Source organism: Mytilus californianus, unplaced genomic scaffold, assembly GCF_021869535.1.
Source record: "Mytilus californianus isolate M0D057914Y unplaced genomic scaffold, xbMytCali1.0.p SCAF_11, whole genome shotgun sequence".
NCBI lineage: Eukaryota > Metazoa > Mollusca > Bivalvia > Mytilida > Mytilidae > Mytilus > Mytilus californianus.
The window spans coordinates 69,554,275-69,572,299 of NW_026262593.1; the positions used below are offsets into that span (position 1 = coordinate 69,554,275).

Consider the following 18,025-nt stretch of genomic DNA (forward strand, 5'->3'; position numbering starts at 1 on the left):
CATGACCTTGTGCAATGCCAAAACATAAGTACATAATATCAACATGATGTAGGACCATAAGTTTTCAAAAATATAATTTAAAAGCAAATCATGATTAATCTTCATATAACTGAGATTCATGCTTACCATACTTCTTTCTGTTTACAAAAATTTGATACCCGACTTACAAGAGGTAATTCAACATACCGGATTATTGACGTCACACAAATTTCTTGATTTGAAACCCACTCATGATTTTTTAAGGGTTTTTTTTTTCTTGAAACATTTCTTTGAAACCATACCCACACTTAAATCAGTAAAACAAAGTTTCATTTTTGTATTGCCGAGACTAAGCAATAAAAATCTAAATCAGGCCATATGAATGTTGCAGGCAGGAATATATCAACTTGCTGTTCCTACAAAATTTCACTTTAGAAACTCTTTTAGTCCGTACAACAACAGTACAGGAAGACTGGATTTGTTAATGACCACCCATGACCGATCAACAAAATTTTCTTATGCAATGCCATTTGCAAGACAAAGTTTAAGAGGGGAACATCAATTGTTAACCTAGTTGTCGGATGTCATGGCAGACAGATTCTTGCAATAAATGTTACCCATATACTGAAACGCCATAGAAAAAGACTGCAAAACTATCTTTATTTTAAAGGGTACAGTTTCATCCGATATAATTTGCCAAAACAGACTGTAACAGGTGAGCCAGAGGCAAAATCAGAAGGGACAAAACAGAACTCAAAACATACCCAACAAAACTGGTTCACGTTTCTGTCAGTAATTGAGGTGTTGGTTACAAGAAATCATTGCCTTCCACTGTGACACATCCATTTCAATGTATAATGTGAACTTTAAATTTGACATAATCAATTCATCTTAAAACTAGAGGCTCTAAAGAGTCTGTGTCACTCACCTAGGTCTATGTGCAACTTCAACAATGGACAATCTCTAACATTGTAGACTAGGATAAAGTTCATGACCAAATTTTTTTTTTTTTTATCTTGTTTTGCTGATCATTTTTTCTGTTTACAGTTTCTCTTTTATATCTTCTAACTTCTTCTGCCCAAAATGCAAAAAGGGTAAAAATTTTCAGTTATCGTAATAATTCCTATAAGTAGATAAACTCATCATAGATACCAGGATTGAAATTTTGTATTTGCGCCAGACGCGCGTTTCGTCTACAAAAGACTCATCAGTGACGCTCGAATAGACAGCTGACAATTTCATCTATGCTGACCTTTTTGCAGATCTTGTTTTGCTAATCAGTTTTGTGTTTTTAAAGTTTCTATCTATCTATAAAAGTTTTCAACAGAAAGGGCAAAAACTCGAAAAATTGGTAAAAATTGTCTTTTAAGGGTACTAACTTCTATAAAGAGTTGACCAAAATATTCAGAAATTTCAACTTATTTGTAGACCTTGTGGATCATTATTGATATTTAAAGTTTCTCGGTCTATTATAGTTTCAAAACAAGCATTCTGAGAGTATTGCATGGCAATACATAGTCCCCTACCGGGTAAAAATTCATTATACTGGAACAAAATGCTTACTTGTTCTATAACTTGTCATGGTGTAAACAAAAAGAAAATATCAAGTCAATATCTTCAAGCATGACTAAAAACAGTGTGGAAAACTGATTATTTGAGTGAATCCAAGGACCATAACTCTGCACAAAATTATCAGACCGAAACAAAAATTTGAACTTGATCTGTAACTTGTCATGATAAAACTATACACCAATTGTCAATCAATATCTTCAAGCATGATGAAAAAAAGTGAGGAAAACCTATAACACTCTAACATAAGTTATGATTAATAGTTCTCTAAAATTAGATATGATGTAATACAATGTATTTCTATTTTCAAATTACAATCAAATATAATTAATAGTTCCAAATATTTTTTCTTTCATTTGTCACAAACTAATAAAGATTTGTAACGTATCTATAAAATGTCAACAACTTTTATCTACACAATGTAATGTAATGAAATATATACCTTAATAAAAATAGATTATTATCTAATTAAAGGATTTCACTTAATAAAAATATATATATATATCCGTTCATCCTATTTTGACTCTTCAAAATTCAAGAGTCAATCCCAAATTGAGGTAAATTATATGGCCTTCCAAATACCGTTTCGATTCCTAACATCACTGAAGAGACATTAATTGTCGAAATCCGGATATGGTGTACAAATTTTTGCACCTCATGTTTGCGGTATACCATCTTTTCTGCAAGTTTATTGTTTTCTGTTTGGTATTTAATTAATACGATCCATTTTTACATCTGGTGATCCGTTTATTTGGCAATCGCCATGGCAGTCAGCAGGGTTTAAGAACATCCGTTGTTCGACCTGCTAGTCAAATGCGTTTTGTTAAAATATACTTTTTCACTTTTTTTGGTCTTTTGGAAAATGTTGTTTGTGCTGTATTTAGACCACTCTACCAAGAAATTTGTTTTGCATGCACACGTATACAAATTGCGGTTTTTTATCCAACGCAATCATAGGTTTGAACGTTGTTTTCAATTTAGACTTGTTTATATTTTTTCGTTTGGGCTTGTATTATATTTGCCTTCGGGTTTATATGATCCGTTCATCCTATTTTGACTCTTCAAAATTCAAGAGTCAATCCCAAATTGAGGTAAATTATATGGCCTTCCAAATACCGTTTCGATTCCTAACATCACTGAAGAGACATTAATTGTCGAAATCCGGATATGGTGTACAAATTTTTGCACCTCATGTTTGTGGTATACCATCTTTTCTGCAAGTTTATTGTTTTCTGTTTGGTATTTAATTAATAAGATCCATTTTTACATCTGGTGATCCGTTTATTTGGCAATCGCCATGGCAGTCAGCAGGGTTTAAGAACATCCGTTGTTCGACCTGCTAGTCAAATGCGTTTTGTTAAAATATACTTTTTCACTTTTTTTGGTCTTTTGGAAAATGTTGTTTGTGCTGTATTTAGACCACTCTACCAAGAAATTTGTTTTGCATGCACACGTATACAAATTGCGGTTTTTTATCCAACGCAATCATAGGTTTGAACGTTGTTTTCAATTTAGACTTGTTTATATTTTTTCGTTTGGGCTTGTATTATATTTGCCTTCGGGTTTATATGATCCGTTCATCCTATTTTGACTCTTCAAAATTGAAGAGTCAATCCCAAATTGAGGTAAATTATATGGCCTTCCAAATACCGTTTCGATTCCTAACATCACTGAAGAGACATTAATTGTCGAAATCCGGATATGGTGTACAAATTTTTGCACCTCATGTTTGTGGTATACCATCTTTTCTGCAAGTTTATTGTTTTCTGTTTGGTATTTAATTAATAAGATCCATTTTTACATCTGGTGATCCGTTTATTTGGCAATCGCCATGGCAGTCAGCAGGGTTTAAGAACATCCGTTGTTCGACCTGCTAGTCAAATGCGTTTTGTTAAAATATACTTTTTCACTTTTTTTGGTCTTTTGGAAAATGTTGTTTGTGCTGTATTTAGACCACTCTACCAAGAAATTTGTTTTGCATGCACACGTATAAAAATTGCGGTTTTTATCCAACGCAATCATAGGTTTGAACGTTGTTTTCAATTTAGACTTGTTTATATTTTTTCGTTTGGGCTTGTATTATATTTGCCTTCAGGTTTATATGATCCGTTCATCCTATTTTGACTCTTCAAAATTCAAGAGTCAATCCCAAATTGAGGTAAATTATATGGCCTTCCAAATACCGTTTCGATTCCTAACATCACTGAAGAGACATTAATTGTCGAAATCCGGATATGGTGTACAAATTTTTGCACCTCATGTTTGCGGTATACCATCTTTTCTGCAAGTTTATTGTTTTCTGTTTGGTATTTAATTAATAAGATCCATTTTTACATCTGGTGATCCGTTTATTTGGCAATCGCCATGGCAGTCAGCAGGGTTTAAGAACATCCGTTGTTCGACCTGCTAGTCAAATGCGTTTTGTTAAAATATACTTTTTCACTTTTTTTGGTCTTTTGGAAAATGTTGTTTGTGCTGTATTTAGACCACTCTACCAAGAAATTTGTTTTGCATGCACACGTATAAATATTGCGGTTTTTATCCAACGCAATCATAGGTTTGAACGTTGTTTTCAATTTAGACTTGTATATATATATATATATATATATACACATGTAGCATTCAGAAAATTAGTGTATACAAAATAACATATAAACCTGCCACAAAAATCCCAAAAAATTTACCAAAGAATGTCTTTTAAAAAATGAGTTATCTCCCTTTGTACAGATATATGGTTTAACATAGTACTCTAACATTAGTTTATGGAGTTTTTTTATGGACCAATAACATATAAACCTGCCACAAAAATCCCAAAAAATTTACCAAAGAATGTCTTTTAAAAAATGAGTTATCTCCCTTTGTACAGATATATGGTTTAACATAGTACTCTAACATTAGTTTATGGAGTTTTTTTATGGACCATAACTCTGGACTAAATCATCAGACCAGAATAAAATTCGAACTTGATCTATAACTTGTCATGATAAAACTTTATACCAAATATCAAATCAATATCTTCAAGAACGAAGAAAAAAAGTGTGGAAAACTGAGTTGCCGGACTGACGGATAGACAGACGGACAGACGGATAGATGGCAAACCTAAAGTCCCCTTTGACTTCGTCGGAAGGGGACTGACAATCACACAAAAAATTGGAAAACAACCGGGCAATAACTAATATAAGGAGTGGACTTACAATTTCAGTCATTAGGCTTATTTGTAGATCTTGTCTTTTTGACCATTTTTGCTATTTGTAGTGCCTAAATCTATCTATTTCAGTTTTCAAGATAATAAGCAAAAATGCCCAAAAAAAATCATTAAAGGGAAATAACTCAAATAAAGAGTTGACTAACAATTTCGAACATGTTGACTTATTTGTAGATCTTGTCTTGCTGATCATTTTTGCTTGTTGAGTTTCAATATGATGTAATTTTAGTTTGAGTTATTTCCCTTGGCTGCCATTTTGGAGGGGTAAATTGGTTGATTGTCTTATTTGACTAACCATATTTTTAGAATAAGTAAGTATAGTGTCTAGTATAACAAATTGAATTTTGTGATTTATGAAGGAATTTCTGCACATTGACCTCCAAAATGGTAACAAAAGGGAATTCACTCTTGCTCAAATTGGGTCAATTGAAAACTATTGTTAACAATGCCCCTAATTCAAAAGTTTCATGTGTGTAAAAGAGAGACCTACAAAATTTACACTATTTTATTCCAAATTTACAGAATTAAAATTTGTTTTTTTAAATAAACAAGGTTATCAAAATTTCAAAGATCAAATTCCAGTTATTGCAAACCAATTTATATTAATCTGACATTCAAAGCACAAAATATAATAAATACAAATGTAAAATTTACTGAATAGCTGAAATTCCAATTTTATCATTACAAAGAGCTCAAAAATACAATTTCAAAACAAGATAAACTTAACAATATTGGGAGTACAAGAAGTACCAATATGAAATGCTTTGATTTTAACAAATGTAAGTACAGTACAACCTGACTTTTAACAAATATAAGTACAGTACAACCTGACTTTTATAACTACGAACAAAATTAAACAGATGAAACATATTTAGAGAAGAGTAAATGCACATTTTTCAAAGTCACTGCATTTAACATTCATAAAAGACATTAATAAATAGCACTAAAATATAACTAAGTCATATAAAAATGGAATGTTCTATGAACTATCACAAGTCATTAAAATGAGTAATCTCCCTTGTCTATGCATCCTGGTTGTGTGCACTTCCTGTAGAGAGCTTCCTTGATCCACCAGAAATAGATCCACCTAAAATATATAAAACAAGCATTCTGAGTGTATTGCATGGTAATACATAGTCCCCTACCGGGTAAAAATTCATTATACTGGAACAAAATGCTAACTTGTTCTATAACTTGTCATGGTGTAAACAAAAAGTAAATATCATGTCAATATCTTCAAGCATGACTAAAAACAGTGTGGAAAACTGATTATATGAGTGAATTTTTCAAGTCCAAGGACCATAACTCTGCACAAAATCATTAGACCGAAACAAAAATTTGAACTTGATCTGTAACTTGTCATGATAAAACTATATACCAATTATCAATCAATATCTTATACTTAGCATGATGAAAAAAACATTAGATATGATTAATAGTTCTCTAAAATTAGATATGATGTAATACAGTGTATATCTATTTTTGAAATTATAATCAAATATAATTAATAGTTCCAAATATTTTTTCTTTCATTTGTCACAAACTAATATAGATTTGTAACTTATCTATAAAATGTCAACAACTTTTATCTACACAATGTAATGTATTGAAATATATACATTAATAAAAATAGATTATTATCTATTTAAAGGATTTCTCTTCATAATTTTTTTTATATATATATATAGCATTCAGAAAATTAGTTTATACTAAATAACAAACAAACCTGCCAAAAAATTCTTCAAATAAGTTAACAAAGAATGTCGTTTAAAAAGTGAGTTATCTCCCTTTGTACAGAGATATGGTTTAACATACTACTCTAACATTAGAAATGGTCCAGAGTTATGGTCCATAACTCTGGACTAAATCATCAGACCGAAACAAAATTCGAACTTGATCTATAACTTGTCATGATAAAAATATATACCAAATATCAAATCAATATCTTCAAGAACAAAGAAAAAAAGTGTGGAAAGCTGATTTGCCGGACTGACGGATAGACAGACGGACAGATGGACGGAGTGCAAACCTAAAGTCCCCTTCGACTTCGTCGGTAGGGGACTAATAAGTTTTATCAACGATGAAACATTTTGTTATCCCTTGGTAAAGAGAATTCAAGAAGCCTATATTTGTCATCTAACTACTAATTCTGACATGACAAGGATAAATTGTCCCCAGCAATAGCAATGAGTTTGTTCTCTGACAATAATATTTGTAATTATTTCCTTGTAAAAGTTTCCTTGATTAGTCATGGTAGTAGCCATATTTGATGGCAATTCCTGTCATCTGCTATAAACATTTAAAGGAATCATAAACACAGCATTTACAAACAATTAAATTTGCAGCAGAGCCTTTACAGGACTTTTCTTTTTGAAATTCTCTAATGTTTTGCAAAGGAAAAATCAAAATTGTATTCCTAAAGGTGTGATGATCCACCATAATTCTTATGGGGATCATCATGGGAAAGCATTTAATTTCCTTCATTGGCGTGTAACCCAAATCTTTATTTTAATGTGTTTTCTGTCTGTGTATGTTTATCCATGTTTGTTTAAAAATATGCAACTGTTCTCTTGTTATGATTGTTATGATTTCATTACAAATGTATTTCCATTAAAACTTTTCTTTTAAATATATTTGATCCAATATTCATTTTATACCCAGTTGATTTAGCATTCCTTTAAAAAAAAAATGCTCATTACTGAATTGGGTCTTCAATTTAAACACAGTACCTGGTACTTTTTCCCCCTCTAAACTACTGATTAGTACACTTATTAATGAACTTCTATATAAAGCATTCAAAGAATACATAGAAAAGTAACTCCTACAAAAGTCTCATCAGTACACATAAAAAAGAATAAAACCTCTGCTTACTGAATCCATGTAGTGGAAACAGCCTATTATTCAACTGACATAGAGGAAACAGCCTATTATTCAACTGACATAGAGGAAACAGCCTATTATTCAACTGACATAGAGGAAACAAAATAACTGTTTGCATTACACATTAAACAAATCTTTCTGTAGTAAAAGGGTCTGCTTGCAGATTATTATCAAGTTAATATTTTGGTTTTCGTGTAATTGCTCCGATTAATTTGTTGCATGTGGTGGATTATGATATAATTATTTTTTTTTTTTTTTATACATGAAGATGATATAATGTGAAATTAAAACAAACATATAAATGGTTAAGAATGCAGTGTAATCACATATTTAATACCATGCAGACATGAAAAAGAAGAAATACATGGAATATATAATTAAAAAAGTACTTTTTGTGCATTTTGTTTTACTAACCCTTTTTTTTTAGTTAATATAGCTACAATCACATCGTAAGAAAAATTAAACATTGGATTTGATTTATGTTTTGAAATCAAAATTCATGAAAAAAACAAAGTTATTGACAAAAATGTTGGGAGAAAAAAAATTATCTGATTTGGTAACTTAAATATTTTTAACAAGAGAACATTTATTAACAATAAAAAAATTGATTAAAGACTTGAATGGCTGGGTTGTGTAGAATGTTTATTAAACAATGGAGAATGCTCTATACTGAAAATTTGAATATTTGAAAAATGACTTAGTTCCCAAAGTCTGGAAAATGAGAATAAAAATCCTCAAACAATTCCATATTAGATAGCAGCTTAAGCTCCATTTAGAAATCCTTAATATGACTGGGTAAGAAGATCAGCAATTAAAGTGATGTCCCCTTGTTTTGGATTTTGACCAGAGTGTGTAGGGAATTTGTCATGAATTAATATGCAAAGTTCCTTCTTTTCCATCGTTCCAAAGCTTATCCATGTATACAAAAAATAAAAGATATACATAACTACCGTGAGAACTGAAACATCATTAACACAGTTTAAAGAAACCTCATAATCAAATAAGCTGATTAATATGTCAGGAGTAAATCATAGTATCAGGCAATGAAGTTCTTAAGAATAATAAACTGTTGACACAAAGATATGTCTCGCCTATCGGCATAAAATTCAGAAAAAGAAAATCTGATAGACAGCAACATTGCTTTTTAATTCAGTCACTGGACCATGATCTAGTGGGCAGGGCCTGCAAATGGTCGACAAACTGACATGTACAGACAGTAATGTAACTTTATAGAAAATATTGTTGTTTATTGTAAATAGTTCCTATCAATATAACTTAAGTAGAAAAACTTAACATTGAAAATTGCTAATGAATTCAAAGTCAATGGACCATGACAAAGGGGACAGGGCCTCAAAATAGTCATCAAACTGATATGAACTGATAGTTATGCAACTTCATACAAAATATCATTGATCTATCACAAGTAGATCCTATCAAACTAACTTAAGCAGAAGACTTAACATTGAAAATTGCTAATTAATTCAAAGTCACTGGGCCATGTCCTAGGGGGAAGGGCCTCAAAATAGTCGTCGAACTGATATGTTCTGATAGTAATGCGACTTCCTTCAAAATATCATTGATCTATCACCAGTAGACCCAATTAAACTAACTTAAGCAGAAAACTTATCATTAAAAATTGCTAATTAATTCAAAGTCACTGGGCCATGTCCTAGGATTTGATTTGATTTTTGATTTTTGGTGTTTTAACGCCACTTTTAAGCACCGCTTTTGGGCTATTTCGTGGCGGCCAGTTTTTATTGGTGGAGGAAGCCGGAGTTCCCGGAGAAAACCACCGACCTTCGATAGGAAAACTGACAATCCTAGTCAATTAAGATTGGAGTCGAGTGCACCCGCACGAGCGGGGTTCGAACTCACAACCTCAGTGTTGACTGGCTAGTGATTACAGTAGTAACTACTTAGACCACTCGGCCACCGAGGCCCCCCATGTCCTAGGAAGCAGGGCCTCAAAATAGTCGTCAAACTGATATGTATTGATAGTAATGCATCTTCATACAAAATATCATTGATCTATCACAAGAAGATCCTATCAAACTAACTTAAGCAGAAAATTTAACATTGAAAATTGCTCATTAATTCAAAGTCGCTGGACCATGTCCTTAGGGGGCAGGGCCTCAAAATAGTTGTCAAACTGATATGTACTGATAGTAATCCAACTTCATAGTAAATATCAATGATCTATCACAATTAGTTCCTATCAAACTAACTTAAGCAGAAAACTTAACAACTGTTGACGCTGTCGCCGTAGTCGCCGGAAAAGCAATCCCTATGTCTCGCTTTCAGGACGAGACAAAAACTACCCTAACCTTTGACCTTTATTAGTGACCTCAAAATACATATATTTCATTATTTTCTTTCGTGAAATTGCAGGCTAAACATATCATCTTAGACGTATCATAGTTTTGGGCAATGAAGTTCTTAAGAATAATAAACTGTTGACACAGAGATATGTCTCGCCTATCACCATTAAATTCAGAAAAAGACAATCTCAAGGGTATCAACATTGCTTATTAATTCAGTCACCGGACTATGATCTAGTGGGCAGGGCCTGAAAATGGTCGACAAACTAAATGTGCAGACAGCAATGTAACTTAATAGAAAAATATCGTTGTTTATCGTAAGTTGTTCCTATCAAACTAACTTAAGCAGAAAATCTTAACATTGAAAATTAGAAATTAATTCAAAGTCACTGGACCATGTCCAAGGGGGCAAGGCCTCAAAATAGTTGTCAAATTGATATGAACTGATAGTAATGCACATTTATACAAAATATCATTGATCTATCACAAGTAGATCCTATCAAACTAACTTAAACAGAAAACCTAACATTGAAAATTGCTAATTAATTCAAAGTCACTGGACCATGTCCTTGGGGGAAGGGCCTCAAAATAGTTGTCAAACTGATATGCACATATAGTAATACAACTTCATACAAAATATCATTGATCTATATCTTATCAAACTAACTTAAGCAGAAAACTTAACATTGAAAATTGCTTATCAATTCAAAGTCACTGGACCATGACTTAGGGGGTAGGGCCTCGAAATAGTCATCAAACTGATATGTACTGATAGTAATGCAACTTCATAGTAAATATCAATGATCTATCACAAGTAGTTCCTATCAAACTAACTTAAGCAGAAAACTTAGCAACTGTTGACGCCAAAGCCGTCGCCGTTGTCGCCGGAAAAGCAATCCCTATGTCTCACTTTTTGTGACTTTCGTCGCAGGCGAGACAAAAACTGCCCTAACCTATGACCTTTATTATAAATACATGTAGTGCATTATTTTCTTTTGTGAAATTGCAGGCTTAACATATCATCTTAGACATATCATAGTTTTGGACAATGAAGTTCTTAAGAATAATAAACTGTTATCACAGAGATATGTCTCGCCTTTTTGTAATTTTGATTATGCAAATGTTGAAATTAAAATAGCAATACTTTAGCACGTAAGTTATGCAAATATTCAAAGTCAATGAACCATGACTGAGGTACATAGCTTAACAATCTCCATGGAAATGAGATGTGCCAATGCTAATACAACTGCATACCAAATACCATTGACTTATTATAAGTCATCCTTTTAAACAAACCTAAACACAAACATTAACTTGTAAACTATGTAAAAATTTCAAAGTCAATGAACCATGAAGAGAGGGTGGGGCTATATAATCTCCATGGAAACGATACTTGCAAATGCCAATAAATTTGCATACCAAATATCATTGACTTAACATTAGCTGTTCATCTTAAACTGATCTAATCACAAACTAATACATGTAAACTAAGCAAAGGTTTCAAAGTCGATAGACCATGACTGAGGGGGCGGGGCCAAATATTCTACAAGGAAATGAGATGTGCTAATGCTTATACAACTGAATACCAAGTAACATTGGCCTACCACTAATGGTTCCCCTTGAACTGACCTAATCACTCAATAATACATGTTAACTAAGCAAAATTTTCAAAGTCAATAGACCATGACTAAGGGCGTGGAGCCAAATAATCTCCATGGATATGAGATATGCCAATGCTAATACAACTGCATACCAAATATCATTGACCTACCACCAGTGGTTCCCCATAAACTGACCTAATCACAAACTAATACATGTAAACTAAGCAAAAGTTTCAAAGTCAATAGACCATGACTGAGGGAGCAGGGCCAAATAATCTCCATGGAAATGAGATGTGCCAATGCTAATACAACTGCATACCAAATATGATTGACCTACCACTTGTGATTCACCATAAACTAGACCTAATCACAAACTAATACATTGTTGACACCGCTGCCGCCGCAACCTCCGACAACAGCATACCTATGTCTTGCTCTTTGACTCCGTCAAGTGAGACAAAAATTGTCCTAACCTATGACTTTCATCAGTGACCTCAAAATACATGTAATTCATTATTTTCTTCAGTGAAATTGCAGGCTAGTCAAATCTTCTGTGATGCATCATAGTTTGCACACATTAATCAGTATCAGTCTTTATTTTTTAATGCTGTGTTTTGTATACTGTTGATTGTCTTTTTTCATTTTTTGCCATGGTGTTGTCAGTTTGTTTTATACTTGGGTTTCAATGTCCCTTTAATTTGGTATCTTTCAGTTCTCTTTTATCAGTATTATTAAGTTATTACTTTTTTTATTACCATAGATTTCTTACTACATTATTCATTGAACAAATTGTTTACTACCGCCCTGGCTGAATAAGCATTCCTATGTGTGAATTCTTCCAAACAAAAAGTCATTTTGGTCTGCTATTTGCCTAACATTAATTAATATTGTGTTTTTCATATACATATAAGTGATGACAAAATAAGTTAATAGTAATAATCAATCAGAAAAAAGGAAATTAAACTTCAAAATTAAAAATAAAAAGTGAACTTTAAGCTGTTACACTGAGCACCATTTCATTCAGTTTTACCTTTAAATCAATCTAAAAATCTATGATTTTTGCCAAGCAATTATATTTCATGTAGACTAGTTTTGGTTTAATACAGATTAATACAAAAGTGGGTCTTTTGTCAGAGGGTAAGTTAGAAAGTTATAAAACAAAAAAAGTTTCAAAATAATGTGAGTAAATTCATCATTTCATTATCTAAAGAACTATTGGTAGTTTCTTTTTTGTGCACAAAAATGAATATAATATTAAAGCTAAAGTTGAATATCTATTATTTGGAATGTTTTAAGTTGGTGTTGTGACAACATTTTGGAAATATTATCCTTGATGCTTTATTATCTGTAAAGGGGATTGTTTTTATAAAATTTTGAAGAAGAAAAAAAGGTCTCTCAACAAAATGATGCTCAATATTAATAGATATTACCTAAGAAGTGATAGGATTAAAACACCAGATACACAAACCTACAACAATTCAACAAACTTACCAACATTACGGTCCTAACAAATAAATACACCAGTTAGGCAATAGTAAAAACTTACCAACATTACAGTCCTAACAAATAAATACACCAGTTAGGCAATAGTAAAAACTAATCAAAATTAGGGTCCAGACAAATAAATAGACCAGTTACCGGTAGGTAATAGTAAAAACTTACTAAAATTAGGGTCCTGATAAATTAATACACCAGTAAGGTCATAGTCAAAACTTACTAAAATTAGGGTCCTGATAAATTAATACACCAGTAAGGTCATAGTCAAAACTTACTAAAATTAGGGTCCTGATATATTAATACACCAGTAAGGTCATAGTCAAAACTTACTAAAATTAGGGTCCTGATATATTAATACACCAGTAAGGTCATAGTCAAAACTTACTAAAATTAGGGTCCTGATAAATTAATACACCAGTAAGGTCATAGTCAAAACTTACTAAAATTAGGGTCCTGATAAATTAATACACCAGTAAGGTCATAGTCAAAACTTACTAAAATTAGGGTCCTAACAAATAAATACACCAGTTAGACAATAGTAATAAATAGCTGTGCCATGAGCACATGATACGCCTGTCGCTTTTTCAAAGAATAAAGTTCAATAACTTCTTAAAGTCATATCAGAAATTTATAAAAAAACTAAAGGGAGGTTATTTTGATAGATGTAAACCACTCACCAAAGTTTCATGAAAACTGCTCAAAGCACAATGAGTTATTGTTCGAAAACTGGAAAATCACCCCCTTTTTATGAATAAAATCCCATAACTTGGAAACGTAAAATCTAAAATTTATAAAAAAATGGAAAGGGAGCTAATATCAATAGATATAAACAATTCACCAAAGTTTCATGAAAACTGCTGAAAGCATTTTTGATTTAGTGTCCGAATACTGGAAAATCTCCTTTTTTTAATGAATAAAACCCCATAACTTGGAAATGTAAAATCTAAAATTCATTAAAATCAAAAGGGAGCTCACATCAAAAGATATAAGCAATTCACCAAAGTTTCTTGCAAATTGGTGATAGTGTTTTGAGTTATTGTCCGAAATCTGGAAAATCCCCCCTTTTTTAATGAATAAAACCTGATAACTCGGAAACGTAAAATCTAAAATTTATAAAAATCGAAAGGGAGCTCACATCAATAGATATAAACAATTCACCAAAGTTTCATGCAAATTGGTTAAAGCGTTTTTGAGTTACTGTCCGACATGTTGACGACGGACGGACAGACAACGGTATACCATAATACGTCCCGTAAACGGGCGTATAAAAACTTATTAAAATTAGGGTCCTTAGCAAATACTTAAACAGACCTGGTATGTACAGTACAAATTTATTATTATGGAACTAACAAATAAATAATTAGCCAGTAGAACATACTTATTACGATCATGATCCTCAAAAATAAATAAACAGAATAGACAATAGTTAAAAATGACTTTATAGATTAAGGTCCTACCAAATAAAAGACCAGTCAGGCAATGTTACAAAGTAGTAAGTTTGGTAAGAGCCCTATCTGGCCAGGAATTCTAAGTCTCTTGATTCAAGTGCTGCAAGTTAATGAATATAAAACATGTAAATGATAAATAGAACTACTTTTGTCCAGCTTTTCTTATAAAAAAAAAGCCTTGAGATTTAAACCCCAAATATGCCAAAAATAAAGATTTTGGTGAAAGTTGACAAAATGGTCTTGATATCATTTAGGCCTAGGAATCATAGAGCACAGTTTCGACAAACTAAATAAACAAGTTAACAAAGGGTATGAAAACTGGTTTCCAGTTAACAAAGGGTCTGATTTTGACAGGTTTCACTGTATTTATGTAATTTCATGTTCCTTACCAGACTTTCCAGCAGAACTTGGTCTTGGTCCTGACTCAGAGTACTGTGGCTGTGGAGGTAGACTACCAACTGATCCTCTGCTGGTGGGCCTCCTTGAACTATCTGGGGTCCTGAGATGTGGTGTTCCTGGATTAGATGGTGTGCCTTCCCTTCCATGTGGAGTTCTAAGAATCCTTGGCTTAGATCCAAAGGCTTGTTTGTATTCTGGGTGTCTAAAGGGAGATAAATCAATGTTCAAAACTTTGAAAATGAATAAATAATATTTACCAAAGTGTAAAGAACAGATTGATGCAAGAAAGTGATGAATACCAGATACTCCACAGATAAGTGTGTCTGCAAGACTAAGATTAATATCTGTATGGAAAATGACAGATAATTCCGCTCAAACCGGTGCTAGGGCTGTCTTAAACTTGCAGTGAGGTGCGAGTTTTTTGGCTCTGTGTTGAAGGCCTCACTGTGACTTTGAGATGAAGAACAGCAATCAAAGCGCTGTTCCTTTGCTTTTTGTGTTTTTTGCTGTGCACATACTGGTTTTGTGTCATGGATGTATACCTCATATCCTTTCTTTTCTATTAGATGACAACAAATACTAAAAGTCAGAATGTACCACACCCTTCATAGATAATCTTTTATTAAAGTTCTTTGGTTGAACTTAGAAATTAAGAGCAATAATTTCAAACACAAAGGAGAGAATAGGACTGATCTATAAAATTCAGTGTGGAGGATCTCTACACTTAACTTTAAATATCGGTAGTGATTTCTCCTGGATAATTCTATGTGACTATAAGTACTATGAATATAATGGACTTGAAATGAACTTACTCAGCAATACTTGGTGCTTTCAAAGAACTTTTACTTCCTGTTGACCTTTGGCTGCTCTTACTAGTTGGCCTGCCATCTTCTGTTCCTATAAAAGTTAAAAATGTTTATCAGCTATATACAAAAAGTGAATCTACTGTTAAGTTCAAACAAGATTAGCCCATACAAAAAAAATCTTGTTTAATGTGTATTCCTGTGTTTATAATATTATACAGTGTCATGCAATAGAAGTTCCTTCGTAATACAAGTTCCAAGTTGAAGAAATATTCTGTAATAATATTTTCACTGGAACAAATATTACAGAATTTGTCCCTTGCGGAATAAAGGGTATAGAATATTTGTTCCAACAGGAACAGATATTATGGCATTGTTGATAACAAAGTTTCCAGGGGAACTTCTGTTAGGCAGAACAAATATACCTTGACAACTGTACCAGTTTTATTGCACAAGATGTGTATTGTGACAAATTATGTCACTTCAAGTTCAGTAATGCTCAAGGCTAAAACATTTGTAAATTCAAAATGACATTGAGAGTCATTGAGAGCTATATAAGGAACCAAAAGTATAGCAAAACCCTGGCAATTATAAACAGATGACAAACAAACAAAATAGTTGTTTGATTACAAAAGATACCTTCCAAAACCCAAATGTGAGTTGAAGTGTTATTTAATGGAATTTTATGTGACTGTCATACAAGTGAGAGTTTAGCTAGCTATAAAACCAGGTTTAATCCACCATTTTCTACATAAGAAAATGCCTGTACCAAGTCAGGAATATGACAGTTGGTATCCATTCATTTGATGTGTTTCAGCTATTGATTTTGCCATTTGCTAAGGGACTTTCCGTTTTGAATTTTCCTCAGAGTTTGGTATTTTTGTGATTTTACTTTTTGATTGGTATTGTGTGTTCTGCACTAATGTTACCATAGAATATAAATCTAGAATACTGTAAATTCAGAAATTATTGCGAGGTTTTTATTATTGCGAAAAATGCGACAGGGTTATAATCGCAATAATTTAAACACGCAATTTGAAATTTTTTATATGAATTAAACATGATTTTTCTCAATATCGCAAAAATTAAAATCGCATTTTAGTCTAAAATCACAAAATCGCAATAATTAATGCACGCAATAAATTCTGAATTTACAGTATGAAAAATGATGGTTTTCTAAGAGACTTAAATTACAATCCTGAATAATGAAAAAGAGCTAAAAATAAATCAAATATCAATGTGGCAATTATAAAGTGGAGAATGATTAGTATATAGTCCTTGGTGTGGACAGTGTATTACTTCAGTTTTATACACCTTTCTAATTTATTTCACCATGTTTTATGCATAGAATAGCCACTAGTGGGATGAAATTACACAGTAAAATAATTTAGGTCATGAATATTGAGGTAAAGCATGGATTTGGTCCAGTTGAAAAAACTCAAAAATGCGTATGTCTAAAGCTGTCAAAGTGAATTCAAGACACCATAAACATAAAACTGTTAATATTTTTAAGTTAGAGCTGATGAAGTTTTCTATACTTTTGATATAATTTGTCCCAAAAGTAGTACACTTCACTGTAAAAATTTATTGAGAAAGTGAAGGTGTCATTTTTTTAAATTTAATTATTGTGTAAAAGAAATGCACTGTGAAATGGCTGTGTTTCAAGCCTTATGTCATATCTCAATTTAAACCTAGCACATGCTTACATTATACTTCCTGGTTAAAAAACTTAAAATTGTATGCAAATTTCTTACTAGCTGTGTCTCTCTGACTATCTTGTGTATTGGGTCGACTCCCACTTCTTGTTGGTGGTCTCATTACACTACTCTGGGATGGAGGTCGGCTGGTCACCACAGGTGTCATTGGCCTAAATAGTAAATATTAACAATAAGAATTGGAACTCAAACAAGAGCTAATAAAGGGATTAATTTTACATAAAAGCACAAGAAACTGAAATCCATTCTGGTAAGCTGCATTCTGTCTTGAAATAAACCCAAATTCAGACAGAATCAGAGGGAAATTGTCACCTCAGTTTAATCATATTATGAAACACAATATCGTTTATAGCAATGACTGCAAAATTAGCCAATGATGGCAACTTTCAAAAAGGCAAAAACACAAGTCTTTGAAAAATGGTATGCAAGTTGTTTCTCCTAAGGTTGGACATCTTAATAAGGGACTTTCCATTTTGAATTTTCCTTGGAGTTCAGTAATTTTGTTATTTTACTTTCTGCTATGTTTTGCTCGGCTGTTAATCTTTGTAAATACACTTGAACTCCTTTCTTTCATTTAATTTCTGTTTAAATACATGAAATTGGGGAAACTA

General features: G+C 32.2%; 1 protein-coding gene across 4 annotated transcripts in view; it reads right to left on the reverse strand.

Moving 5' to 3' along the window:
• Positions 1–5,244: 5,244 nt before the first annotated feature.
• The window catches only part of LOC127720602 (lisH domain-containing protein ARMC9-like), a 53,511-nt gene continuing 40,730 nt past the window's right edge, over positions 5,245–18,025 (reverse strand). For 3 of the 4 annotated variants that reach the window (XM_052227272.1, XM_052227273.1, XM_052227275.1), the window contains 4 exons: positions 17,454–17,566; positions 15,709–15,793; positions 14,887–15,098; positions 5,245–5,840 (listed from right to left, as the gene is read on the reverse strand). In XM_052227272.1, coding sequence (XP_052083232.1) covers positions 5,776–5,840; positions 14,887–15,098; positions 15,709–15,793; positions 17,454–17,566 — 475 coding nt within the window. In that variant the 3' untranslated portion in view covers positions 5,245–5,775. Of the gene's footprint in view, positions 5,841–13,043; positions 13,057–14,886; positions 15,099–15,708; positions 15,794–17,453; positions 17,567–18,025 lie in introns of all 4 variants that reach the window. The other variant, XM_052227274.1, reaches the window with a different exon arrangement.